The sequence below is a fragment of the Aptenodytes patagonicus genome, chromosome 11 (genome assembly GCF_965638725.1).
Source record: "Aptenodytes patagonicus chromosome 11, bAptPat1.pri.cur, whole genome shotgun sequence".
NCBI classification, from domain to species: Eukaryota; Metazoa; Chordata; class Aves; order Sphenisciformes; family Spheniscidae; genus Aptenodytes; species Aptenodytes patagonicus.
The window spans coordinates 1,662,783-1,679,935 of NC_134959.1; the positions used below are offsets into that span (position 1 = coordinate 1,662,783).

The window sequence follows — 17,153 nt, forward strand, 5'->3', positions numbered from 1 at the left end:
GCGCGGCCGCGGGCAGGGACCCTGCCGGCACCTGCGGCAGCGGAGGCCCCGCTTGCTGGACCGGGAACGGGAAAACCGGATGGGCAATTTGGCTCCTGAAACAAGATGAGCAGAAGTGACAAAGGTAACGGGCAAGGTGCTTCTCCCCGTACGCCTGGCAGCCTGCGGCAGAGGGCATGTGGTTTGCTTGGAGAAACTCATGCTTCGTTTTTTTTCCACATTGGCTGCAGCACGCAGAGCCCCACAGAAGCCACAGCAAGCTGTTTTCCTGTCGTACAGCTTGTTAAATAGCAGCGTGGCGGTGGTCTGTCATCCGCAGACGCACAGCTACAGACGGAGCTCTGCTTCCAGCTCGGGCTGAAATAATCTGGGAAATCCACTGTTCTTATCAGCGTGTCGGGGCTCGGGGAGCCACGGCGTCTTTTTAAGTGGTACGAAAAGTGTGGTGACAGTTTTGCTGGGAGGGGGAGCGGCAGCGGCTGGGAGGAAGCATTAGCAGTTCACAGCTCCGCGTGGAGCCAGCTCCCAGAGCAGCACCGTGTGTGTGGCTGCCCTGCAGCCCAGAAATCTGCGCAGCAGACCTTCCGCAGCGCTCGCTCCCCCTTCCCTCCCTGCCTGCGCCGTGGCCCAGACCTTTGAAACTGGCAGAAGCCTTTCCTCCTCCGTAGCCCGGTTGTTGCCCGGCGTTGGCTTCGTGCTGTGCTTGCTCTGTGGTGCGTGGTGCGTTTGTGAGAAAGGCTTCCCTGTCCGAGTGCTGCCCTGGCAGAAAACTGAAACTTTACGTGGCCTAGACTTCCCCCCCGCCCCCAAGTTCCTTTCATGCTTACAGACTTCCCAGTTTAATGTGAGCTATGAATCACTTTTCCATATCTTGAGGGAGAATATCACGAGTTTGGTGTTTTGCTGGGAGTGCAATGGGTTTGCAGCTTTGATGCATTGTCCTACGCTGGGTTTTGGTGGTGGCGGTGGATTTGGCTGCTGCACCTCGTGGCAGGCAGTGACGCCTGCAAGCGCTGAAGGTGGGAGATCTGTCTGCTTACGGCCCTGGGTTTGTTACTGGAGGAGGAAACTCCTTCGGAGCAGAAGCTAGCTTAGGTGCCTTGGATGTTCTCAGGATGTGGATCTCCTGCCATGGTGTTTTGGGGTTTAGGAGGCCGGTTTTCCAAAGCCCGGTGTCAGAAGTCCCATGCGTGAAGCCCGTGCGGTGTCCTGGCACTGTCAGTGGGAGAGGGCCTCCAGGTCACCTGCTCCACCTCTCTGCTCGAAGGCAGGTTCTTGCCAACACTAGGTCAGGGGGTATTATCCTTCCTGTGTGTTTCCAGTATTGGGGGGTGAATAAAACTTTGAGCACTGTGTAAATAGAAGGTTTGGAAGGCTAATGTGGCACTTCCAATGTGAGCCCTGTATAGCTGAAGTCTTCTGGTTGGTTCGGAAAATCAGAGCATCCAACCTTTCGCCATCTTCTCTTCTCTGCTGGGATGATACTTAATGGTTCTGGGTTTTTCTGGTTTTGTGGATTTTTTTTTTTAATGTCCATCTCTATTCAGTTCTTGCCCTGTCATTTAAAAGCTGCCAGTAGTATGGCAAACAAATAGTAGTTTTGCTGCAAAGTGGTTTGTATATAGGTAAGACATCGGTCTCGAACCCACTGGCCTCAGTTGAAAAGGAGAAAGAGGCAGATGGCTGAAATGAAACTCCTGGGTTTGCAGACCCCAAATAAGAGTAAATCAGTGAAGTTCTGTGTTTGCTTTTTCCCCAAAGCCTGATGCCTTCAGGGCCCCTGCCTGGAAAGTGGTGATGTGTGAGATTTGTTCTGTCGCCTGTGACTTGCTCCTGAAGTCACCAAAATATTCCTGAGGCTCCCACGCTTGGAGGAAGCTTTGCGTGTTTGCAGTGGGCACGAGGATGCTGAGACGGGGAGAGAGAAACTGGGAAGAATTGTGCAAGAACGGGGAGGAAGAGAAATGTTTTGCTGAGATTACCATGGTCTTTCATGCTCACAGCTGGGAGAAGATGTTACTTGGCTGTTGCGACATCGCAGACTGAACACGAGTTTAAACGTGGACATCCTGAAGCATTTGTTCAAATCCGCCGTGGCTCGAGCAGGCTTTTCATTAGGGTGTAGCTGGCGTCCGCGCAGCCCGCGCTGCGTGAGGCTGGTCGTAGCAGACCTCCGAGCTGAGGGTCTCCTCGACTTGAAGGATCCTGTTGCAATGGCTGTGGCACCTTTTGCAAAATATTTCTGGTTTCTTTCTTTCTCATGTAATTAACGTGCTTGGTCATCATCTCCTCTCGGGTTCAAGGGCTTGTTTAAGTCATGTAGGTTTCTTTGTAGTAAAAGCTGGTCTTTGTCTTAGACTTTTACGTAATGAAGCATGTAACGCAGAAAATTGGACAGGACTGGAGCAAAAGTCTCGTTTGGGGTTTTACTGTAATGTGTATGTACATTATATATGTGTGTGTGTTTGTCCGTGCATGTGTGTGCATGTACATATGTATGTACAGAGATACACGCTAGGAATATGTAGTATTTATTTAATTAAAGCAGCCCAAACTCACAGAACCGGGTCTCAGTTCGCTGGTAAAATCTGCCTGCGGTGCCCCGGCCCAGCTGCGTTACGTCAGTGCAGATGCAGAGTTCCCGGAGGCGAACAAGGCACAAAGTTATTGGTGATTTAGCCATGTAACGGAGGCGCCTGTGCTAATTTAGACGGCTGAAAATAAAGCACAAACACATTCTGCTTTCTGTTACCTTCTTGAGCCTTCCCTTTCTGCAGCTAAGCAGCAGATGGGGCTTGCAGGAGCCGACACGAGCTTTCTGTAGGAATGGTGCTCACCCCGCAGCCTCCCCTTGGGACAAGTTGCTAGTGCCAGGAATGGGAAGATGGAAAGTGCGCAGGTGGGGAGCGTGGAGGAGCCTCAGCCCGGCCGAGGATGGAGCGGAGCGTGCCAGCAGACCCTGCCAGCCTCTCACGCCTGGGTCCCTGGGCTGCCGCCGGGATGGTGGGGTAGGTGACGCAGCTCGCTGCCAGGGCGCCGTCAGTCGCTGCTGCTTCATCTGTTGCCCTTTCGTTCACTGAGATTTAGTCGGCATCAAATCAAGGACAGCGATGGTCATGAATCGTCTGTGCTAACATGTTTCTCCGTCTTGAAAATCAGGCCCAGCTCGTTTTTGGGGCTTGGCTGATGCTCATGAACCCCTTGAGCTGCACTGCAGCAGAGCAAACCGCAGCGAGCCGCAGCTGTAGCTCCCTGCCGGGCATGGGGGGGGCCAGAGCCCGGCTCCCCAAACCGTCCTGGGAATGGAGCGGATTGTGCATTTGTGCAGGATTTGTGTTGTTCAAATTTTGCCAGAATAAAGCAGCCCTGGGGAATCCCCGTCTTTCCCCGCTGGTGGGACCTTCAGGACAGGCTCTCAGCACGTTGCGTGAACCGTGTGTGCCGTGGAGGCTCGCCCTGCTTGCGTCGCGGCGAGCTGCGGGTAAAGGCTTTGCACTCCTCATACCTCTCAGCACATACATTTCTTTCCAGTTTTCTGTGTGCAGGATAGTTTGGGCTGCATTGTTTCCTCTTAAATGCATGTGACATGCAATACACTGCGCAGTCTGCTTAAAGTTAGCATTGCCGATCACTCCGTAGGTGCGCAGTATTGCTTTGTGTAAGTCCTTGGGATGTACTTAATTAGGGAAATATTTTTCCTCCCGTATGCAGCAGCAGTGGGAATATCCGAGTGGAGTTCTTCACTGTTTTAAGGAGGTCGATGTGCGAGAAGTCCGGTAGATGATTGCGTTGGCAGACGTGGTTACAGCTCTTCCCTGGTTGAAGCCTGAGGGGTTTCTGTGTGAAGCAGAGAGGGGATGGGCGAAGCGCGGAGTCCTCCCTCTCTGGCAGGTTTTGGTCTGGGCCGGTGATCCGGAGCCATCCCGCGGTCTCACCAAGAGGACAACGGTGTCGTAATCGGCTCTTCCACTCTGACTAATGGTGGTGCGGCAGGGCCGTACACTGCTCCAGCCTTCTTGTAACACGCCGGCTGCTCCAAAGGTTGCCTCATCGCAGCTGATCCCACTCCCAGACCGCAGCTCGGAGAACCGACTGAAACAACAGTTTTGTAACCTTGGCCAGAAACCAGATAATCAGCGGCATCCAGAAATGTAGCAATATCAAGAGGCAGCTGCATATAGATAATTGAGGGAAGGGTTTGTGGGAAAAACTGCTCCCGGAGAAACCACACAGGCAGAGTGGTTGCTCGTGGTTTCAGGGTACTGTCAGGGCTCGCTTTTATTTCAGACTTTGTGTGTCCCGAGAACGGTCCCAGCTGGAGTATTCTGAATCATAGGGCAGTTGGGCAGAAATTTCCAAATATAATCTTGTTAAGTAGTAACACTTAGCATAATAGAAAAAGTTAAGAGTTGCCATAATTTGAGAGCGTTGCCCGGTCTTCAGATGCTGGGGCAGGAAATGACACCCGCAGGTTACATGTGTAGGGGGGGTGGTTTAAATTTAACCCGTTAGCAGGGATGGTTTCGTGTAGCGAGTCATCGCCGGAGAACCGTTGAGGAGTTGGACTTTGACGGTGCCCGGCGAGGTCTCGAGCATCATCTTGACCGTGGTCCTTGAAGACGTGGGTGCACGTCCACGTGCACAAACTGCTCGGCAGGCTGAGCTTCTCTGTTGCGTTATTTTCTGCAGGTCCTAACAAACGCCGGGAAGGGGCGTCTGTTTCACAAACGATTGTAATACTAATAGCTGCCTTAATTCGTGTTACTGAGTCTACTTGGCTGGCGCGTATTTGAGAAAGCAAGCAAGCCTTGCCTGAGCCCCATGCAAATACATCCAGATGTGAGTAGTTACAGGCATATCAGGAGGTCAGGAAGCACTGTGGGTTAAGGCGAAATAAGTATTTGTGAAAGGCGGGAGAAAGGGCAGTTACTGTGGGGATCAGGTACTGATTTTGAGAGCAGGAGAGGAGAAGCCATGCAAAGAGGTGAAGAAAGTTGTTTCATCTATAAGAATTCCTGATAAAGAGCGACATCCCCCTTCAAAAGCCAGGAACAAAACGATAGCAAGTTCCCCAGGGTGAAGAAAGAAGATGTTGAGTTGAAGGTGAGGCCATGACGGAGCTGTGAAACTGGGGTAACCCCAGATGTGACAGCAGGCAAGCATGCTCTCCAGCCGGCTGCGTTCAGAGCAGGGAAATGCAGAGACCTCTCCATTTTCCTTGTTTTGGTAATGGCTGTAAGAATTAGCACCTCGTGCTGCAGTAGCTTATTAATAGCTAATCTTTGCGATTACCCATTGTAAGGCTGCTGAATGAAACGCACCTGTGTTTGCACTGCTGGCTTGCAGGCCTCCTGCTGCTCCTGGGCTTATGTACCGATGGGGGAGAAAGATGGACTTTACTCTTCTGGAGCCGAGCTGGAGCACAAAGGACAATTGTTCCTTGTTCCCCAAAGTGCACGTCCCGCCGGTGCGCACAGGCAATTTTAGGTACTAATCGTGAGTTGTGTAGGCCTGGCGGGTAAAGGAAAAGCTGGCGAAGAGCGGGTCTTTGATGCTGGGAGCGTGTGGGTAAAACAGCACTAAACAGGATGCACATGGGCAGCGCTGGGTCGAAGGTGTGACGGTGGCTTTTTTGAACATGCAGCCTGTTAGTGACGTACACCGTGATTCTCGTGTGGGCTCGGCAGGTGCCACCGTGCTGCGCAGCTCAGAGATGGTCTTTGCTGGGGTGACAAACATCTCGGTGAAGGTATCGGCGGGGCGATGGAGAAGGGCACGGTTCAGCGCGTTGAAAGACCTCAACTTTTGTTTTTCTCCCCACGCTTTCCAGTGCTGGGGGGGGAGGGTGTGTGTCAGATTTTGGATGTCATCTGTGTGACTTGTTATTTTAAGGCAATTTTCAAAGGTTTGAAGACACCTGTTTTTCTGGGACAGAGTCCTCAAAAGGAGCCTGAGGTTTTAAATTTTTCATGTTTCGATGGGACTTGTTCATATTCCAACCTTTTCAGACCAAACAAATGTGTTGGATTTGTGCAAATAACGTCTGCGCCTCTAATTTCCATCCTTGCGTTTGAGTTTTTTGTAACGGGTAAGAGCCTCCAGCCAGCTTTCTTCTTATTGTCTGGCATTTAAAGAAGTCTGCACAATCTTTTTTACTCCAAGCTGGCAGGGTATGGGCAGGCTCCAATGCACAGATCTTGGGCATGAGCTAATTTGTTGTGGCTTCAGATAGAGATGGCAGGAGCTTGGCTGGTCTGCACGCAGCAGGGTGAGAGAGGCTGTGCAAACGCCTGTGCAGGGAGCTGCAGGAGGGCAGGGTTGGAGGGGACGGGACCGGCAGCCTGTGGTGCAGGCAGAGCCAGGGAAAGCTGTCGCTCCGCCTTGGATATACATCTGAAAGCATTTGAGGACTTCACTGTTGTTTGCATTTTCTCTGGTCACAGATATGGATGCTGCTCGCTGTGCCCCTGAAGGCAGGAGGGGTAGGGATAAGGGGTTTAAATGTACGCCGGCGCCGTTGGGTTTGTTAACGAGGAATCTCCTCTCCTGTCAGGCACGGTGTTGGCGTCGGCTGGCTGGGGCCGAGAGCGGGCTCCGGCCGTGTGCGTCTGTGCCCGTCGTGATTTGCCCATCGCCTTCACCAGGAGCCCGGCCCTGGCTAATGGGTGCGACTGGTCCCGCACTGCCTCCCAGCCAGCCGCCGGCAGCACTCTCCTTCTCCTCTTCCTCCTCCTCCTCCTGCAGCTCGGAGGGACAGATGACACCCCCCCCCCTCCCTTCCCGTCCCTTTCGGGACCATTGCCTCTTGAGGTCCTCCACAGAAATGTTTCGTCTCAGTGTGTGGCTTTGGCTTGGCATGCCTTGGGCGAAATAAAAAAAAAACAAAACCAACCCACATTTTCAACTGGTTCCTCGTCCCAGCAAGGGGAGAGGAGAGGATCGTGTGTGCGTGTGCATGGCCGGGGCTGGCTCTGCAGAGCCCTGCTGTTCATTCCCAGCCGGCCTCGATAGGCAGGGCTCCAGCCCCGCTCCTGGTCGTGCTCCCGACAGTCCTGTTTCTCCACCCTCCGGGAGGGTGCTCAGGGATGCCATGGGGGCCCTAACCCTCCCGCTGACCAGCCCCTGCCACGGGGGGAGGCAGTGGCCAGGAGGCCCCCCAGCCCAGGCTGGAGCGGGAAGGGCCGCAGGGCTGCCCTTCTCCCTGCTGCTCAGGCTGACCGGGCTGGGTGTCGTGTCCGCTTTTCCAGCTTTCTGCCTGCAGGCAAAGTCGTGTGTGCAACGCTCCGGGGGCTGGGACCACCGTGGCCTTCCCTGCCGGCACCTGGGGCCGCTGGCTGGAGCCGGCCGTCCCGAACCGGTGGGAGCTGCCATGTCCAGGCTGGCCGAGTCCCAGGGCAGACTCCCCCTCTCCATCGCCGCTTTCCCAGGGGAGAGGCGTGGGACCCGCACCTTGCCGGCTGCGGGGGGGGTGCTGCCGGCCAGGCCGAGGGGCTGGCGTGCATGGGGACGGCGACGCGCGCAGCCGGGGCTGGCTGCTGGCCAGAGGTAAACAGCTCCTTTGTTTTCCCGGAGAAGTGCGAGGGATTATATTCTGTTGAGCTCACTCGGTCTCCCACTTCTTATTGTGCGGCAGACATGTAATCATCTAGTTCAAGGAGCTTAGTTAATTGTTTACAAAATAGGAAGGGGGATGATTGTCTCCTGGTGGGAAGGTGAGGTTGAGAGGGGTGTCGTGGAAAGGGGGTGGCTTGTCCAGCTCCCAGATTAGGAGGGATTGAAGCCAAATTGTAATTCTGCATCCCTAGATGTGCGACTTCAAAATGCTCCGCCGTCGCTCCCACGAGCTGGGGATAGATAGCTCCTCCAACCCAGGAATTTGTACCTCCCCTCTGACTCCTATTAAACGTGCTTAAAAATGAAACGAAGACTGCAAGCGTTGTTGGTAATTGTTGTGCAAATGTAATACTCCCTCCAAGCTGTTGAACAGGCCAGTGCTCTGTTTACATGGAGAGGCAGCCAGCTTTCCAAGTGTAATGAGTCAGCTAGATGAACAGAAGGGGTGCAGAATTAATCTGGCATCCGTCTGGCCTTTTCTCAGTTAAACAGGTTTTCGAAGCTCCACGTGAATAGGTACCTACCCCGGTTACAAACAGCCACAGAGACATCGGGAGTGGGCAGAATTTTTTCGAGAATAAATTGGCAGCGTGCAGGCCATGAAACAGTTTTAGCGAGGCACTGGAAACGACGTGGTTTTAATTTTTGGCTGTTCGTGGTCGGGAGCGGAGCGTGCCCTGCTCCCAGCCGTGCTGGTCCCTGTGCTCATGACCGACATAAGTGAAGCTGCTTGTTTTTAGTATCCTTTGCAAAGTGCAAATAAATTTCCATTGTCCAGCACGTCATCTGAATTTCCACTTCTTAGATTTGCAGTGAATATTGAAGTGAATCCGTTCAGGTGGCTGACCCTGTATCTTCCGCACTGAGCCAGTGCTCCTGCGGGCTCCTGCCTCCTCCCAGGCGCATGCTCAGGCACTTGCTCGTTTCTCCTTTATCTGCACCTTAATGAGTACCAGTAGGTGAAACCGAGGGGAAAAAATTCTTAAACTTTACAAATTGGTTAACGATGGCTGACAGAGTGAGGTTCTTGAGGCTGTAAATGGCTGAAGCTGCTTCTAGAGGAAGCAACTGCAGCGCCTGAGACGCCGTCAATGTGCAACATCGAGGGGATACCTCAGGCTCCGGAGCAGTGCCTTCGGTGGAGCATCACCAGTGCCAGGAGAGCCACGCTGCTGTGAAACGTGATGTCTTGTTAGCCGGTGAACCCCTGGCTGGGTGTGTGGGAGCACTGAGGCCAGGGCTGCTCGCTCTTGGCTTCAGGTTTTGCGAGCTCCAGCCTCTCTCTGCCGGCGCCGAGCGCGCCCGAGGACAGCTGAGCTGCCTTTTTAAGGTGCTGTTTTCAGTCAGCCCTTGTGGTGCTCGAACTTTGGCACTTGTGCTGGGCTGCAGGCCCTTCAAATGATGAAGAGCAGAAATTTGGAGACGCAGATTTCTGCAGTCGTTCCCTCACTCTGACAGAAGATTTTATTTTTCCATTTTCTCTTTATGGACATGCTGGGTTGGTATACTGAATTTTCTGCACTTCCCCCTGGTTTTGCTTCCCAGCTGCAGCGATGAGGAGGGCTGATCAGCCTGCTCCTGTCTTTTCCAGTTCGGATCCTTTCCTGCTCTCGTATCCAAAAGAAAAGGGCTGGGGGCTCCTGGCTGGAGGTCCCAAAACTCAGCACGGCAGCTTGTCCCAGCGTCGAGCAGGGGGACACGAAGAGGCCTCAGTCCCCAAAGCCTCCGTTCCTAAACGTGGGTAACTGTCCTCCTGTAGCCCAGGCGAAGGAGTTAGGGTGGAGGATTAGCCGCCTTGGAAAGCGCAGTCTCCTGCTGAAAATGCCAGCACCGGGATATTTTAGCGCTGTCTGTGTCCGGTGCTTTGGTCTGGGAATTTGTGCTGCTGCAGGGCTGGGATGGGGCCTCTGAATCACTTTTTTAAAAAAAAACAACCAAAAAACCCACAAACCAACCCAAAGGGCCCTAAAGCCTCTGAAGCATAAATGAAACATTTAAATTATGAAGGGATTTCCAGGGAACTTCTAACATACAAGGCTGATGAAAGCACTGCGCTAGTGTTCCTCCAGCCTTTAACCCCCTGTCCTGCCCCGGCCGCTGCAGGTGTGGGGCCCCAGCACCCGGCGAGATGGTGCTGGGCTCTCCTGGTGCTGCCCGGGACGCGGTTCAAGGTCCACGCTGCTTCGTCCCCCAGCCCCGAGCGGGAGGGAGGGTTTGGCTCCTCTCCTCTCCTCTGTTTTCTTTCTCTCTCCCCACCCACAGAATTCCCATCTTGTGATGGAGCGCTGCATGACTTTGTTCCTGGACAATTTCCTGCAATTGTAGCTCTGCAGAAACCCAGCCGCTATTATAAGACGTTAATGGGTGCAATGTCTAGTGCTGTCAGGTGGCAATTAGCTGGGGAAAGAGTTTTCAAATGGTGCCTGTTTATGCCGTTTCAGCGTAAGTACAACGAGGCCTTTGCTGTAGGGATTGATGTGGGTCACTTCTCGGAGATATACTGTTGCATGGCTGCTTTTTAGCCTCTGGTCTCGGGAGAGGAGATATTTTTGTTCACCTAAAAAGGCCTTGCCTGCCTTGGCTTCAGCCGGTATTTCTGATCTCTGTTGCAGCTCATGCTTTGCTGTATTTCAGATATCAGTTGTCTTTTCAGCCCTGTAACCAGGCAACACATGGCAGGAGCAGGGAGCGCTTTGTTATTCTCCAAATTGTCTTACCTAGGCCAAGGCGCGACAGCAGCACCGGTGCCGGGGTGAGGAGCCTGTGGCAAACCACTCCGGGAATGTTGTGCCCCCTTGGCGGTTTCTGGTCTCATCTCATAATGGCGACATGTTCAAAAAGTGCGTTTTACAAGTAGGTTTTGTAATTTAGTGGTGTGCATGTTGGTCCTGCGAGCGCCTGGGAATTCAGCGTGACAGACTGGGGGAGCAGGGCTGTCCCTGCCCCAGACACGTACCTGGAGGGTGCATCCCCATGTCCCTGCACTCTGGACGGAGCTGTAGCTGCAAGAAGCTTTATGTAGGCTTGGAGTGATGCTGTAGATGAAGAACAGGAGGGATATTGCTCTCTGTTTGGGCATGATCCATTTTAAGCTCTCCCTTACACGTGAAGCAAGTCGTGTTTGCAGCTGCAGGTCCCAGCTTGCTTCCCATGCGGAAGGTGGCAGAAGCCAGCGGTGGTTTTGCCCGCTCTGGTCTGCAGTGCACGGCATTTGGAGGTGCTGTGCCATCCTGGTGTTGCCGTTGAAGAGTTTGGTGGGGGTTTATCCCCATGGGAAGTGTCTTGCCTTCCCCCCCCCCAGTGGAAAGATCCTTTTGAGATGTCTAACTTCTCTTTTCCTCTCTCTAAACAGACGGTTGATGATGAGGCGATGGCAGCATAAATGAAGATCAAGTAAGGAAGGCAGAACGATGCCCAAGGGTGGGTGTTCTAAAACACCACAGCCAGAAGATTTCTCTCTCAGCAACGACATGGTGGAGAAACAAACGGGGAAAAAGGTAGCGTGTTTGGTTCACTTGCCTTCCTTTAGGGATGCTGCCCCTTACTGCCACGGCTTGAAGACATCAGGCATATTTCATGTGGCGGGAGGTTGCCGTGGGCTGTTATCACCTGAATCAAATCTCTGTATTGGCACTCTGCCAGCTGGTGGGGTCGACTTTATTTCTCGGTGGCTGCAGTACTTCCCGGGAAGTGCCGTGGCCGCATAGACCTGACTCGGCCGAGCAACGGGGGGATGCTTTGGAAGATTCTCTTCTGCAAGTACTGTGCATTTTTAAGGCGTTCTGCAGAAAGCTGTGGAAGGACCAAGTAATGCAGTGATCTCCCAAGTGCGTGCTGTGCGAGGGAGGAGTTTCTCCTCCTCCTCCTCTGGCTGTAAATGCTGTGTCTGTGTCAGACTCAGCTGGTCTTGCTTCACGCAGAAGTCTGGGCTCTGAGTGTGGCCTGACCAGGACTCAGCGTGTGAAGTGCTCTGCTGAAATTACTGCTTCTGGGGTTTTATTTGAAGTGTTTAGGTTTTGACTGGAGTTGAGGTGGGGTTACTGAGATGAAATCTGAGTTTAAGGATAAATAAGTTCATACTTCTCCTCTTCATTCCCAGATTCTCGTTTTGCTCCAGACTTAAGCTCTGCCTCCTCTCATTCAGCTTTTTTTCATCCTTCTCAGTATCGGTAGTTTCCAGTAAATAGTTGTGCAGAAAGCTGTGTACAAATGTTACCTTTAAATAAAAATTAAAACCTACATCTACTGTATTCTGCCATGGAAGCACATACCATCCGCTTTCCTTTCACCTCCTTGCTCCAGTTCCTCAGCATTCCCCCAGGAGTTTCTGCCAGGCCCCGGGAGCTGAAGCTGAGCTTCGCGAGCACCCGCGATGCCGCGTCGCTTGCTCTGTCACTTCCCCTGCAATCCCACCGTGTTGATGATAGTAACTCCTCTTATGATTGAGGTCGTATTATTGACAAAACGAGGAAAACGACAAGTAACCAACGGGAAAATCCCAGGCAGAAATGTGGTTATCGAGCGCACTGGTAGCATCTGCCCCGTTCTCCTTTCTGCGTCGCAGTGCGTGCACAGGTCCGGTTCAGGAGCCGTGCTGAGAGCAGGAGCATTGCTCCTGCGTGGGCACTTTGCTGGGGCACGGCGTGGGGCTTGTAGGAGCAGGGCAAGAACTGGGAGCAGGGGTGTTGGAGGTGAAACAGCTGCCCTGTTGCATCAGGAAAATACCAGCATTTACCCTGGCAAATGAGGCTGAGCCCGGCAGCGCAGGATATGCAAATACGGGGTTTTGTCTGTGCTGTGTAAGAAGCTTAATGTTGGCGCAGGTGCTTCGGGAGGGAGAGGATCAGTTATAATATGAATCAGCTCCCATTTTATTTCATCCACTCGCGGCAGCTTAAATGCTGCATGTTATTTACAGAGCAGGTTTGTTGAGCGGCGCTAGGGACGCCGGGAACTGGAGTTATCTCCCGCTGGCTAAATAACTAGGACACAAATAATTTTATGCTTCCCATTCAGAGGCGTCAGCACAGACCTGCAGAGAGTGGTATTGTGTAAGGACGGGGAAGAGCCTTTCTACTCACTTAATTCTGGTCTTCTCAATGGAGAAGAAACTTGCAGGCTCTTGTCCTCCAGGAACTGAGCTAAGATCCAGCCTAAGTGGCCAAAGGACATCGTGCAGCAAATCGCCCCGTTTCTAGTTAACTCTGGAGCGTGAGCTGGAGCAGTGACTCAGGGTAAAAGCACTCAGTTGTTAGACCTCCTCCTTCCAGACGCTGTTGTACCTGCCTGTCAAGCAAGCCGCTGCTTTTAATTTATCTCGCCTTTGTCAACACTTTCAAAGGCCCGAGCCTGCGACTTGGCGCACTCTTGCTGGCGGAGTCTCGCTGGGGAGCGCAGAGAGCGGCTGCGGCAGAGCCCGAGCCGTGCCGCACGGAGGGACCTGCGCCCACCGGGGCCGCCTGCGACGGTGCACAGGGCGAGCACGGTGAAGCAATAGCTGCGTTGCCACTTAAGTGTTTTCCTCTCAATGTGACCTTAATATCGACGGTTGTTTTAATGTTAAAAAGGCTTTACATGTTTGGGCTCTGAAGCTCTAGCGCTGAAGGCGAGTAACGGTGCAGGATGCTCAGCAGTCTGGGTGTCGCAGCGGGCTGAGCGCTGCAGGAAACGTGCGAGTTCTGCGCTTGAACATGTTACAGCCAGGCTCTCTGGGAGGCTGCCCTTTCTGCAGAGGGCTCGTGCTTTGTGGAAGAGGATGTGAGCTGCTGCCTTTTAGTTGTAGAGCTAATTATAAGAGGGAACTCCTCCTAGCTCTCTGCTCCGTGCCCTTCCATGGGAGGGACCTATTCACTAGCGAGGTGTCGCTTGTGCTGGCGCAGCCACGAGAGCCAAGTGGTTTAAAGACCGTGTCTCTGTTGCCCTCCGTGGCCGGCAGCATTAGATGCTTCATCTGCTTTGCTGTTGTTGAGCGAGGAGCTGTTTCTCCTGGGGTTCACGGAGGCAGCGGGGCGGCCAGTCGGGCCCTGCCAGCCTTATATGGCTGCGCGCAGCCTGCCCGGGGCGGGCGCTCGGCGGCCCTGGGGGCTCCTTCTGGTTGAGTTCAGTCTGAAGGGTTTCGTAAAAATATGCATGCCATATATGAATAATTCTCCTTTCTGGTTTAGATCCACAGATCCCCATACCAGAAGCAGATTACTCATGACTTAGGCTGAGCAGAACACCGCAGCAAGAATTATATCAGTTGTCGAAACCATTTCCTGATGTGCCTGGGACCGCTTGCTGCGTGGTTACACCGTGTGCTCAGAGGCTGCGGCACAGGATTTGTCTCTTTATGGGGAAATGCTCCCACTTGCATAGTCTGAACTGCATTTTTGCTGCAGTGGTTGAACACCGAGCAGAACAGCACTTGACCCCCGGTTTTGGCTTGTAGGAGCTAGCAGAGGTTAACTGAGCAAACCGGGCAGAGACGACGTTAGGAAAACTGCTGAAGGTGCTGCCTCTTCTCACCCTTTCCCGGGTGATAGGGGTGGTGGTTTCTCAGTGAGGGAGCCTTGCTGGGGGACACGGTACCTTGCTGATACCCATACTGGATCAAACTCAGTTGGCTTCCACAGGAGCGAAGGGGGAAAACTACTACACTTTTTATCCATAATAATTTTAGTAGTATGAATACATTTTGCTCCTATTTGATTATTTTTCCTGCCCTTCAAAAAAGTTTTTGCTTTTTCTCCTCCCTCTTCTCCCAGTTTCAGAAAAGGGAACATACTCCTCATTTCTCAATTCTTCTTGAAACCTCCTGGACTGTTAGGGCTTTCCTGCGCCATACGAACGAGTGCCGGGCTGTGCGTCCAGCGCAGAGCCACCCGCCGGGGCGTGAAATGTGCAGAAGCACTGGGTGACTTAGATACTGAAGAGCCAATGTTTCAGTGAAGATAGTCATAGTCATTGCAGGGTAGCATTTCTTACAAACCTCAATGAAGGCCCGAGGCACACAGGAATGGGGCTTCAGTTCCAGTTGTCTCCATAATGCTGAGTTGCAGCATTGATCGTGACCCAAATTCAGAGTTTTTGAAACTTTGCACGCGTGTGTATGTGCTGTACTCTGGTTTTGGAAAGGCCACAAGGGACGCGGATTTAGGGGATGCCGGGGTTTGGTTTCCACCACGTCCAATGCGCTGTAAAATTGTGTCCATCCCTTTTTGTAACGTAGGGTGCGAACCCTTCTCCTGCCCCTTCTCTCCCCCCCCCCGGCAGAGACCTGTTCAGGAAACGACACACTGCTGTCGGCGTTAGTGCAGGGAAACTCCCGCTCTTGCAGCATTTGCTTTTTGCAGCATGGGTTGTTTTGCCCACAGCAGGAATTTGGTGTGTCAGCTTGGCGTGGGGCATCGCCCAGGGGCACGGGTGTTGGAGCCCTTGGTCCCTCTGGGCTTCTCTCCTCCCAGGTTACCAGCGCTGGTTCTGTTCGTTGCCACTTGTTTTTTACTAGCGTTGCAACCTGAAATACTTTCAACTCATTTTAGAGAACAAAGGGCTTTGGGGATTTCCGTCGCTGGTAATGCAAGTCTTTGCATAAGCGGCTGGGATGTGAGTCAGGTTTTGTCGGTGTTAAAGCGAAGGCATGGCTCCGGCGCAGCTCTCAGCGGGCGGGCAGGCGGGCAGAGGCAGTGGTTCAGAGTTTGTGTGTGGGCACTGATTAGCACAGCCCTGCTGCGTGCAGCTCGTACGGACAGAGGGGAGGAGCAGGCTGCAGATGCACGGCCCGTCCTGTAAAGCAAGCTAGAGACGCACTCAGGTTCTCTGCTGGAAATACAGATTCCTTCACATGGGTTTGTATGTGGCTCTACCTTGCAGAATTTTGCATCTAAAAGAACTACATGTTTGGTTTTGCTCTGAGAACCTACATTTGGACAACCTACAAGCTGGCCTAGCTGGAGTTCTGCGTGAGGGTGAAAAGCGGCTTTTATTTGAATATGTCATAGCGTCATAGAATCGTTTAGGTTGGAAAAGACCTTTAAGATCGTCTAGTCCAACCGTTAACCCAGCACTGCCAAGTCCACCACTAAACCATGTCCCTGAGCACCACGTCTGCACGTCTTTTAAACACCTCCAGGGATGGTGACTCTGCCACTTCCCTGGGCAGCCTGTTCCAGCGCTCGACAACCCTTTTCGGTGAAGAAATTTTTCCTCATGTCCAATCTAAACCTCCCCTGGCGCAGCTTGAGGCCGTTTCCTCTTTTCCTATCGCTTGTTACTTGTCATTAATGGCCTGAGCAGATTGATATCAGGGTCTCTTGGATTAGAGGTCTTTGTCGTAAAGAGAAGTCGGCACAAACGCAGCTAAGCACTTCCAGTCCATATGCTGCATGTGTGGCTTATATCATCATAGCTTCTGGGCGCCAGTTCGTGATCGGTTTGTGCTCAAAACCATGACAGCTGATAGCAGCTTGTGATGCATCTTTTAACTATAGCAAGTGTAAGTCGAGGTGGGTTCAGTTATTCATATAGTAAATCTTACTAATAACACAGTGTGACGGTAGGGGATTTTTCCTGAAGTCATGGTCTGCCGTCTGCCCTTTGCCAAAGCAACTTTTAGTAACACCTACAAAGGGGAACTTGTTTCTGTTGCTGAGCTCTCGACAGTACCCCCATTCCCCAAACTCCCTCTCTTACCCTCAGCGAGAGCTTTCCCGGCCTTCGAGAGCCCCAAGCCTGTGCTACACACAGATGTTCATACAAGTTTCTCTGCAGCGTCGATTAATTTGGATTTGTTCCTTTTGTGAAACCTGATTCTTTTACCTTTCAGATGAGTCTGAGCTTGCTTTAAACATGAGATGACCTAAAAATGAAAACAACTTTTACTCGAGAAAACGATGACATTCTTCATTACAAAATTGGAAATAATTAGGGAAGTAAAGCTTAAAATAAGAAAATGAAAACGCGTGTTATTTTCAGGAATATGACTCTCCAAGCTGCCTTAATTTCTCTGCAGTGGTTTCACTGCAACTGCTGCAGGCATCCTCAGCAGGTCACTGCTTTCCAGGGGGGAGCAAAGTTTGGATCTTCCTTGCTCCAATTAGTATAAAAGGTTATCGTTCTGCTACTGTACAAATTAATCTTCAAAGCAGTGCCGGGACTGCCGCCGCTTCCTTCGTTCCTTGGTATTTAATTTTGCTGAACTTACTGGATTAGCAGCTCCCAGCATTAGGGCAAATGCAAACGAAGCGTTGCCCGAGCGTGCCCGACGCTGGGATTCACACGGCCATTTCCATGCTGGGCTCACCGTCTTGTCTGGGAAGGTTTTTTGCCTAATTCCTCTCTTCTTTGTCTCTCCTCCAACATGGAGCTTTTAACAACGTTGCAATAACTTTGTAGAATAAGTTGCATTTTTACCTGTCCTGCACTGCTTCATATTCCTGAGGGTGCGGAGAATACGGCAGATGACTGACCCGGCTTGCAGGCACCACAGCCCCCCTGCACCTGCGGGTTCGGGCTTTCTCACCACAGCAGCCAAGTCCAAAGATTAAGGGAATTTTAGA

The 17,153-nt window shown here is 52.4% G+C and overlaps 1 protein-coding gene across 5 annotated transcripts in view; it reads left to right on the forward strand.

The window, feature by feature from the left end:
* ANKRD11 (ankyrin repeat domain containing 11) overlaps positions 1–17,153 on the forward strand; it is a 160,878-nt gene that overhangs the window by 108,136 nt on the left and 35,589 nt on the right. For 4 of the 5 annotated variants that reach the window (XM_076348900.1, XM_076348897.1, XM_076348898.1 and 1 more), the window contains one exon: positions 10,967–11,111. In XM_076348900.1, the coding sequence (XP_076205015.1) occupies positions 11,025–11,111 (87 nt within the window). In that variant the 5' untranslated portion in view covers positions 10,967–11,024. Of the gene's footprint in view, positions 1–10,421; positions 10,455–10,966; positions 11,112–17,153 lie in introns of those variants that run through there. The other variant, XM_076348901.1, reaches the window with a different exon arrangement.